We start from the raw sequence: 10,779 nt of genomic DNA, 5'->3' as shown, positions 1-10,779 counted from the left end.
CTGTATCCCTGAAAAGCATAATTACAAGGCAGGATTACAACATTTTGGACTGAGGACTCCTTAGTACAACTCTGCCAACAGAGAGCAAGTGTTAATGTTCCCTTCTAGCTGCATTAGAGGTAGGTATTACTCCTCTTAGGCACAAGTGCATTTCTGCTACTACAAGTATTACCAGCTGAAATCAGTATTGTGCCATTAGCAGATAAAATACAATTGCAGATTGAATGCATCTGGTTTACTATGTATCTAAAAAGGGACCTTCATAAAGAGCATGTCAGCTTTTAAAATTATAAAAGCACAAATTGTTCATCAATTCTATTACTAAAATTATGTTTTGCTGGAGCACTTAAAATGTATTTAGAAATTCTGTATCATTTCACAGATGGGACTCAAACTAATCTTCTCCTTCCACTGCCAGCTTGACCCCCCCAACCCCATTAAGTCAGGTGGTAAGTGAAGCCACAATGTTAGCTGCTGTACTGAAAGTAACACAATGAAAGTAACCATTTTTTCCCATTCAGCTTATGCAATATATTAAAAAAATATTTTGTTTCTGCATGGCCAACAAGCCACCCTCTAGTTCTCACTTCCTTGGAGTTCTTTTCCTGATGCAAGCAACCTTAAATCACATTAGTAGCTTGTATATAGTGTTATACTCATCTTTTCTACCAGTCCTTGCTCAATAAACAAACTCGTCCCTTCTTGAAGATCACTTTTAAAGTAGAGCTGAATACATTTCAGCAGCAGTGAAACATTCTGGAATTCATTCTTGTCCAGCTCCTACAGAAACACAGAGCACTGCACTTTATTAGTCTGATACCCATAGAGCTGGGCGTTAAGATGGTTAAGGTTATTTATGGTACTCGCCTTTCTCAGTACTTTATCTAGCTGGTTGAAGAGAGATTCGCTGTATTTCTGGGGAGGCTCTATTTCTCTCTCCTGAAGCAGTTCGCTTATTTTCTGAAATCCCTTCCCCTTAAAAGCATCAGTGAGAAGGGATTCGAGCTGCGGAGGGAGGGGAAGCAAACCACTAGCGATTAAAATAAGCGGGCATTTGAATCGTCATAGCACTGATTATGAGAAAATACTTGTAATGCTATTTTAAAACTTGTAGGCTTTTTGTTTATTTGTTTTTACTTCGTTTGTTTCTCTACTTTCATTTTACTGTTACATCTGAAGGTGAAACTTCACTTTTCATCTCCAAAAGAGACAGGACCTTCAAAACGGAGTAATCTTAAAGGATACTGAATAAGGAAATAAGCAACTCCTTTAGCACGCTCAATTTGTAATTCTTACCATGTCCCACAACTATTACAATCATTTCTTCCTACTTACTAAAGAAAAGATTACAGGGTCTGCTGTACTTCCCACGTTACATTAAATTACTAAAAATTCTAGGTCATGCCATATCCATTTAAGAATACACATTTAAATATATATACAACTATTTGTAAGATACAGCTAAGGATGCATTTAAAAAGGTATTTACATAGTCTCCTGTTCTGGCTGCCATGCTGCCGTTCACCTGTCTAGTCCGTTCCTCACTTTTTTCATTCCTTTAAAAAGAAAAGGGAGAGAAAAATACAGAAAAAATCCGCTTTTTCTGCCCAAAAGCTGAAGACCATTTACTCACCCTCTGTCTCCCAAAAGCCTGTTTTTCCTTCCTTATTTCCTACGGAAAGTTTCAAAATCGCCCCACACTTCCCAACTGAAGGTTTGCCAAAGCCGCGACCACCAGAAGCCATAGCGGGTCCCCGTGGGTGTCCCCCGGGGAGGGGGGGGAATCACACTCTGTGTGTGTGCGCGCGCGTGTGTCCGCCTGTCCGTCCGTCCGTCCCCCGGCCCGGCTGCCGGTTCCCCAGCGCTTACCTGGGCCATGGCGCGGGAGCGGGACGGGGGGGGCTCCAGGCTGTGGCTCCGCGGCGGGGGGCGGCCCAGGAGCCGGGGGGGGTCGGGGGGGGGGGGGGGGGGGAGAGAAGAAGGTGCTGGGGCTGCTTCACCCCCTTCGCCGCGACCCTCGCACGACCGCGGCCAGCTGCTGCTGGGTAAACCCGCCTTTGGGGTGGAGGGGAGCCGCTCGCCAGCGTTTCCCACGGCTCCAAGCGCTCTCCTTTCCTCAGCAAACCTCTGTCCCCAGCTCGGGGGGGGGGGGAGGCCCCCCCCAAAAAAAAAGGAAAAAAAAAAAAAGGGAGGAAAAAAGCCGAGTTTCGCACCCGCGCTAAACAGCCGCACCTGTGCGGCGGGCGGCGGCTCGGAGGGCCCCTCCGCACCCAGGTGACGGCGTTTGACACCCCGTCCGAGCAGACGGGTACAAAAGAGGAGCCCAACAAGCCGGCGGGGGATGCTCTCTGTTGGGAGGGGGGCGGCGGGTTGGGGCCACAGCCGTAGCCGGCGTTTTCTGCTACAGGCTGGTTTTTATTTTGCAAAACTAAGATAAAGGTCACTAAATTTTTAGAGGGGACCAGAGGGGATGGAAGCGAATGCGAAAATCCGTCAGAACAGGTGGGATCGTTTAAAGGATTATAACAGCACTAGCCATTCAACGAGTCAATCTCTATAATATTATGCATGCTTGTCTTTTCTTTCTGTTTCTGAGAACTAAAAGCATTTTTTTTCCCCAGAAAAGCCTCATCGGCTATTTTTTCTTAAAAGAAGAAGGTAGAAAATGCTACCTGTAACTTCCTAATAAGTTAAAGTACGCTGATCAATAAGATGGCACTAACTCTGGTTTTGCGTTTTAAACCTTGTGCCATGGAGCACTGCGTGAAGGGATAACGCGCTTAATACACTTAATTCGTTTACGTCTGCATCTAAAGAGCAGGTGTACGCGTGTATTTAGGAAGAGCAGGTTATTCGTACAGCCCCTTTGACTCCCCGCGGGGGCTTTTCAAGCTGCGGGCAGCTCCAAGCCGCGCTCGAAATCAAAGGTTAGCGGCATCCCGACGGGGCAGGGATGCGCCCGGCGATGGGCGCCCCTCCGGTCCCGCACCCGCGGGAAGGAGCGGCAGAGCCCGGCTACTGCCGGTTCGGACTTCCAGACCCCGCTCAAGTATGCGGAGGTCGCGGCCCCCGGTGCTGGGGGAGGGGGATTCGAGCAAGGCCCCTTCGGCCGCCCCCCACCTCCAGGTAACCGCAGCGGAGCCCGCTTGGGGGGTAGGAGGGGGCGCAGACCCTGCCCGCCCGCGGAGCGGGTGGCGGCGGCGGTGCTGCTGCCCCGCCTGCGGGGCCGGCTGGGAGCCCCCCCCCCCCCCCGGGGACGCCCCGACCGCATAAAAAAGCGGGAGTCGCCGCCCGCCGCCGCCCCCCGGCATGAAGCTCACCTGGGACATCAACGACCCCAAGCTGCCGCAGGTACCGGGCAGGGCGGGGGGCTGCCGGGGGGGCGCGGTAGGAAATCCCCAGCCGGCTATAACGCGGGGCCAGGCGGCTGGGGTGCCAGGGGAAAAACCTTCCCTCTGAGCAAAGCTTCGTTTTACGGCTGGTTTACTTCTCCCGCACCTTTCCAAATATAATTACACGGGTCTGGATGGGCTGCAGTAGTCATTACGAAATGACTTGAAATAAAAATATGGATTTGATATGCAGCGTTGGCCAGCTTTGTATGAACTCCTAAAACAATCTTCAGCTCCACTGTTCAGCCAGTTTTCTTCTCCCTTGTTCCTCATTTAAAGAAATGTCAAAAAGAAGCTTGGATTGCCTGTTTTCTGCCAATATAATTAAAGCCATCTCAGTATTTTGTCTGTTGATGTGACATTTTGTTGTCAATGAGCATTCCACTTTCTTTCCTAGTTGTGAGCTCCAAATGCATCGTTAATTCACAACTTTTTTCATCTTAGAGTTTATTTAATTTTACAGAGCCCATGCAATTATAGAACGGCTTAACGCTGTAAATGCTGGTAGTCTACCTGCATTCACTGCGATTGCTCACGTGTGGTACATACATATGTTAAATGAGTGTTGCAGGAACTCTTTACTTGCACTGTAAACATTTGGAGTTTAAAATCTTAGTAATTCTTTAATTGTTCTGGTAATTACATTTTGGTAAGGAACTCCAGAAAGCCAGCGACATCCCAAATTGAAATGTTCTTTCTCCAAACTACTATACATATATTGGAAGTATATTTGGAATGGCAATTTTCTTTATTTTTTGGTAGAAGCCTTATTCAACTTATATTAGATGTGCTTTAAGAAAGCATTCCTTAGCTAAAACTTCTAGCTTCCAGCCTGCAGGTGCACAATCCCACAATGAGGAGAACTTAATAGCAAGTATGAGCGGGGCGGCTTCTGTCCTGCCTGGGCACAGCAGTGGCAGACCACTCATCAAGTTCTGGCAACGCGGCTGACCTTTTATGGCTGGGTAACCTCACCGCACAGAGGCATCTGTGACAACAGACCGTGTTATTACGGATCGTGAGGCAAAAGAGGAAAGGATCCTGACTTTCTTTTGAAACATGGAAGCTCAGACTGCCTTTCCCCTTTTATACACCACTTCTGAATAAGCTATTCTTTCAATAAATTTTTTCCTGCTGCTTGGGTGGTCCTAGAAAAAGCCCTTTTTTCCCCATTATGTATTTTGTAACAGGGCGAAAACATCAGGTTGCAATATCCTGCTAATATTCTCTTGCTCTCCTCCTTGCTGCCTTGCTTTCTCACCTCTGCTTGCCCTGCCGCAGGAGCCCAAGCACTTTGATGCCTTCCAGGAATGGCCTGACGGCTACGTGCGGTTCATCTACTCCAGCGAGGAGAAGAATGCGCAGAGACATCTCAGCGGCTGGGCCATGCGCAACACCAACAACCACAACTGCCAGATCCTGAAGAAGTCCTGCCTGGGGGTGGTGGTGTGCGCCAGGAGCTGCGCTCTGCCCGGCGGAGCCAGGCTGCAGCTTCGCCCCGCCATATGCGACAAGGCTCGGCAGAAGCAGCAAAGTGAGGGGCACCCAAGGAGAGCTGGGATGCCCAAGGGACCCCATTTCTTTCAGCTGGGCCTGATTTCTAAACTGGGATCGCCCTTACTTGCATGCAGACTAAGGCGTAATTGCAAAGAGTGTGATGAATATATTTAGTTCCAAATTTCGTCAACGTCTGTCTGTAAATACTTAAGGGGAAATGGATCTACAATCCTTTAACTCATTAGCATTTATATCAAGTATGCAGCTCTAGTCCATACCATTCAGTTACGCTTGGTAGTCTATGCTGCGTTTCCTTGAACATCGTATTTTAATCTGAATTTCAGTGAAGGCTGATCATATTGCTCTTGAGCTCTGTTTACTCTCAGACGACACCCTTGCCTTTAACCCGTGTCTCCAGTAGTTTCTTTATCTCTATTCGCAGAGAAAGCCTGCCCGAACTGTAACTCAGCCCTCGAGCTGATTCCTTGCCGAGGACACAGTGGCTATCCAGTCACTAACTTCTGGAGGCTTGATGGCAAAGCAATATTTTTCCAGGTAAAAAGCACGCATACACATGTGCGCGTGCACACGCACACACACAGAGCCTATATCTATACACAAAAGCTATATCTATACACATAGAGAGAGAGATTTCTTTCCCCTCCCCTTTTTTTCTTCCTTTTTTTTGTGTAACACTGGGCATGGTGAGCACGGTGGAGTTCTGGTCCATGACTGAATTCCTCTGTAGTACAAACATGGCAAGAACAAATAAAATAATAACACTTGGGTGACTTTTTAAAAGCAGTACTTGAGGGTTAACTATATTCAATTTTAATTATAAACTCATAGATGTCTAAAATTTTCCCATTTACAGTACACAAATATGAACACAAAGGTTGTCTTGCACCCTGGTGTGTCTGACAACCGAATCTCACCAAGGACTTGATATTTATTTCCTATTAAAATAAATAAATGGGGAAAGGAAAGCCTTACTTAAATTGCACAAATTGAAATGTGAAAATTCTACTTCATGTGAAAATAACCTTTGAATTTTAAGACAATTTAAAAACTTGCCAGAAAAAAAGGAAATTTAAAAAGCTAAAATTTGAAATTTCACGTTGATCTGTTCTTTTTTAGCAACATTAGAATAAAAAATTCACAAAAAGCTTCTGTTCTATGAGATTACATTCTCTGCTGGATGATTTTATTTTTTTTTCCCTGACCCACACTGCAGTGAATTCTGTTCTCCAGTCAGTAAATGGAAGCAAACCGGCCATATTACCAAATTCTCACCTGTTTTCTTAGTAGTAGTATTATTATTCAGATATTCTGTAACAGACATGCGAAAACTGAAGATTTTTACCATCAAAATAGTAGATAAATCCTCTCTTAAAGTTAATTTCTACTTGAGAAAGGACGGCATTTTAAAAGCAATTTGAAGTTTCCTACTTTGTATTAGGGGCTATATGGAGGTCCATTTAGGAAAATGTAATGTGTAAGGACACATAGAATATTGTTTTATTGTATATCAGTACAGCTTTGGATACATAGATCTGCGTATCCACAGATGTTTCAATAGCAGAGCATCTTTGGATGGCTTTCCAGGGTATACTTTTCAGTCCTCGTCAAGAAGGTGTTTACTGTCTTTAGAGTAGAGAATATTTGTCATCTGGTGGGGTGGAACCCCTTTAAAGCCTATTTATGCTGTTTTAGTGATGGCTGTTGTAAAGCAGAACTGAGATCCTGGACTGCAGAAAATGACCCAAACTAAACTTATAATCTTTTTTCCCTTGGTTCTAATCAGCTACTCCTGAATGTCACAAAACATAGGTAACACCTTTGCTCCTTCATCATCCAGCCCTCACTGACTTCTCCCTCACTTTTTTTTCTTCTAGCTACCTGCAAGTCATGATTTATTTATTTTTACATTTAATCCCTCCTTCTTGTTTAGTTTCTCCTCCCCGTTCCCTTGTGCCAAACCACAGACCATGCTGTGGCTACCTCTCATCCTACTACTGCATTTTCTCTTCTCTTATCCCCTTCCAGTTCACATCTAATTCTTTGTTAAACCTAATTTAGGCTAAAGGAGTCCATGACCACCCCAGGCCAGAGAGCAAATTGGAGGCAGAGGCAAGACGAAGTGCAATTAAGAAGCAAATGTCCTTTTCTCACCATTCCCAGAAAAAGAGACCTCTAAACTCAGAGGTAAGTCAAGATTTTTTTAGTCGATTAAAAAGGTGTCATAAGCATGTACTAGGGATCCCAGGGCAAAACAAAGCTTTACACCACGCTACATCTGTTCATTTGGAGCGGAAATGAGCAATAGCTCAAGTGTTGTGACATAGATGTGTGCGGGCAGTATCGATTCCCGAATCTCAAAGATCTACTTGTCCTTGTCAGGGAGGAAGGTACCACGACAGCAGCGGTTATGCCAATAACCTACAGAATCTGCCCTGCATGGATGGCCCAGAAAGGGTCAGTATCATCACAGACACCAATTTTTCGATTCCAGCCCAGTCTTACCCTTCGCTGCAAAACACTGACCTCTACAAAGCATCTTATGACTCAGCCAGCTTCCAAGAGGACCAGCTATCACCATACCCAAAGTGCCCCAATCCAAGGATCTACGTGCCCAGGCCATGCAGCTACGAGTTTGGAGTTCCTACCTTTATAAGCTCCAGCCCTTACCCAGCATTTTACAAAGATCTGACAAGTCCTGCCATCGATGCTGACCCCCTCGGTTTGAATGGATCTCACTACAACGCTGTGACGGCCCATGATAAGAGCTTCGACAACCCTGGCAGGCATTATGGACTGAAACCCGCTTGGGGAAAAACTGGCAGTGGAGACCGGAGTGACTATGGACAGATGCAAACGAGCGCTAACCACCCTTACTATGGTGGGGACTACCCCTGCAGGTATGGTCCCAGCCCCTCTTCCATAGCCCCGCCATTGCAAACTGTCATCACAACCACCACCAAGGTGTCCTACCAGGCCTACAAGCCGTCTGCGCTGAAATACAGCGACAACCTCTGCGATCTGAAAAATCTTCAGAGCTATACCCACATGGCAGAAAATGTCTCGGGTGCTATCTATTCAGGGATGAAGATTCAGGAAGACTTTGGGATGATAAAGTCAGCGTTGCTCTACCAGCATGACCCGGTCCCCACAAAGTCTGAACCATCTGAGAGCGTGGAGACCTATCGGTATGGGCCACCGCTGGTGAACAGCTATGCTGAGCATGAAGGACAGACCTTAAGGTTTGAGAGTGCTGAATATTGACTAAATGTTGCCTAAATGGCAAATACATGCAAATAGGGAAACACATTCTTGTGATGACCATGTGCATGCTAAGCCCAGTGGTTTGGGATTTGAGGAGAGGTGAGGAAGCAGTACGTCACAACAGCTTATCCCCCAAAAGTGCCTTTCTGGAGCTCTGCTGAGTGAAGCATATTTCGCACAAAATTTCAAACCAGCCCCACGTAATCTCTAAAATGGCACAAGGAGCTGACATGGCTGGGCAAAGGCAGCGTGGAGGCACGGCACCTCTGGAAGTCAACAGCCTCCTCTGACAGGGGATGCAATCCCCTGGTAGCCACAACTCCTGCCAGACACCTCTAGCTTTGAGAGAAAATGCTCCATCTGTAAAAAAGAAAATGCTTACCAGGTAATGGGAAAAAAAAGATGAAGGAAGGTGGCTACAGATCATAGTCAACTGAAAGAAATAGAAAGAAAGAAAAGAAATTAAAGCAAGACGATTTGCTGAATAATTCACCTGAGTGGTCCATTCACCTGCCATGATCCATTTGATGAGTGGAAAAGACCAGCTAGGTTTCTCTGAAATGAGAAATGAAAAATCTACATGCTATCTTCATGTTGCTTTTTGATCCCCTGCATCAAGAGTACAGACTGTCCAGCCTTTCTATGCAAAAGCGAAAGCCCAGGCATAGTCCCACCACCACCGGGAACCAACGCCCTGCAACACTCGACCTGGAGGCAAGAAGGCTCAGGTGACCCCCCCCAAGCATGCCCGGCATCACGTGGGTGTCAGGGTGGCATATATGGTCCTGAAAAGCATTTGCAGTGAAACTGCTTTTTGTCTAAAGGAGTCTGGCAAGCTGGTCAGACCAATACTGCGCAGGGATTACCGCAGAAACTCATTTTACCCACGAATACAACTCCATCCTGTCTAAAAATGCAACATCCTAGCTGCTTAGCAGTACAGGTCAGCGTTGAATGCACCTTCCCTGGTTGCCTTTCTGCACTGCATCTCCATTAGACTTTTCTCCTTCCTCCTGGGGACTTATCCTAGTCATTTTTCTCTCTGCAATCATAACTCCCCATGACAGCACTGTTCTCCTGGAAATGAAGCAACCAACAAACTGAGCGGTCAGAAAACAAAATTTCCAGACAAGCTGAGCTAAACAAAGAAAATGTAAGGACTTGCATCCCCAAATTCTTAGCTAATTGAACTAATTCTCCACTAGGCCAGGAAGAAGAAGAAGAAGAAATGGAGGAGCACTGCTGGTTTAAAACTTAGGTACTTCAAAAGCTGCCTAGCACTGGGGAATGGAACCTGTACCCAAACTGTGTGTGCTGAGCAAGGGAGCTATGTAGACACGGGGGATTGGTCAGGGTGACAGAATTTCTTCTTATTAAGTTACCAAGTATCTCTAACTCTTTGGACATTCAAATATTTTGGAAAAATCTGTTTTTTGTATATTTTTGCTATGGTTTGAGTAACAGTATGCTACTGTACCCTTTCAATAAACATGAAATCATGGTTAAAGCACCACATAAACTAACACAAGCAGCTGGCTAGTTGGCTTCGACATACAGAAACTTGTAACGCTATCATCAAACCCGCTAAACAAATCTTACTTGCAAAGCATGGTGTACAAATACCTGAGTTTTTAAAATCATTACTTCTGGTGTAGTTTATTTTCTTTCTTTTTGTATTTTTATGAAAACAACATGTGTGCTCCGATATGTGAAATTGAGCCCCACAGGCATTTAGCTAATAGCATCCTGTTTCAGCAGTGGATTGTTCAGCATTTTAAAAATTCAAGCCACGTGAAGCTGAAATTTACAAAAAGACTAAACGAATTCATCTGCAGCAAGCCTACCTTGCCTTTTAGGGTATTTGCTGCATACCTCACTTGGCTCTTGTTAAACTCTTATGGCAATTCTACCAGGTGTTTTAAATTACTGACAAGAACTGATTCAGGTGAGCAACATCAGTTTGATAATCAGCCCATATATGAACCTTAAAAAAAAAAAACCAAAAAAAACCCAAAACCAAGTTACCACCCAGAAAGACTGATGCAAAGTTTTAGAGTTTAGGAATATATAACACTATGCCCATTTACAGAACTGAGATTTCTCATCTGTACTCTAAAACATATTGAGACATTTGGCGTGTAGAATAAAAATTAAGATTTACAGCCTTCTACGTTTAAAAGAAACATATTGGAGGGGAATAAGGCCAAACAAAATGACTAAAGAATCTGGAAAGATTCACAGCAGACGCAAAAGTAAAAGAAAATTTTAAAGCTGTAAATTGCTCCATTTTATATTGATTTTAGAGGTGTTAGACAACCACAACTCAAGCTTCAAGTGTACTAAAACATTAAGACAAGTTGTGGGGGTTTTGTGCTGTTAATATTTCTGGTATAAAACTTGTCATTGTAGCTGTATGTTTAAATCATTATGCTATGCTCTTAAACACAGCCTTTTAAGCAGAACTTTGTGCATCAGTTAAGAAAATGCAGCCAGTTGTGTTAAGAAGCTACTTTTTGGATGTGGACTTTATTCTAATAAACATGACAGCTGTTTAAGCACAGTAAAAAGCTATGGTAGCGATTACCTCACTGCATCGTCTGTAACACTA

The 10,779-nt window shown here is 44.8% G+C and overlaps 1 protein-coding gene across 1 annotated transcript; it reads left to right on the top strand.

The window, feature by feature from the left end:
• Window positions 1–3,309: 3,309 nt before the first annotated feature.
• Window positions 3,310–8,171, top strand: GCM2 (glial cells missing transcription factor 2). Its single transcript, XM_076332263.1, has 5 exons — window positions 3,310–3,351; window positions 4,674–4,926; window positions 5,332–5,444; window positions 6,969–7,094; window positions 7,290–8,171. The coding sequence occupies exons 1-5, from the start codon at window positions 3,310–3,312 to the stop codon at window positions 8,169–8,171; spliced, it is 1,416 nt and encodes a 471-aa protein (XP_076188378.1).
• Window positions 8,172–10,779: the final 2,608 nt, after the last annotated feature.

The sequence above is a fragment of the Aptenodytes patagonicus genome, chromosome 2 (genome assembly GCF_965638725.1).
Source record: "Aptenodytes patagonicus chromosome 2, bAptPat1.pri.cur, whole genome shotgun sequence".
Taxonomy (NCBI): Eukaryota; Metazoa; Chordata; class Aves; order Sphenisciformes; family Spheniscidae; genus Aptenodytes; species Aptenodytes patagonicus.
Note: the sequence above shows the minus strand (reverse complement) of the source record. Positions and strands in the feature narration are given on the sequence as shown.

Coding starts and splice junctions, on each gene's coding strand:
- GCM2 (XM_076332263.1), top strand. CDS start 3,310: ATGAAGCTCACCTGGGACATCAACGACCCCAAGCTGCCGCAG. Junction 3,352..4,673: donor ACGACCCCAAGCTGCCGCAG/GTACCGGGCAGG, acceptor GCCCTGCCGCAG/GAGCCCAAGCACTTTGATGC. Junction 5,445..6,968: donor GCAAAGCAATATTTTTCCAG/GTAAAAAGCACG, acceptor AACCTAATTTAG/GCTAAAGGAGTCCATGACCA.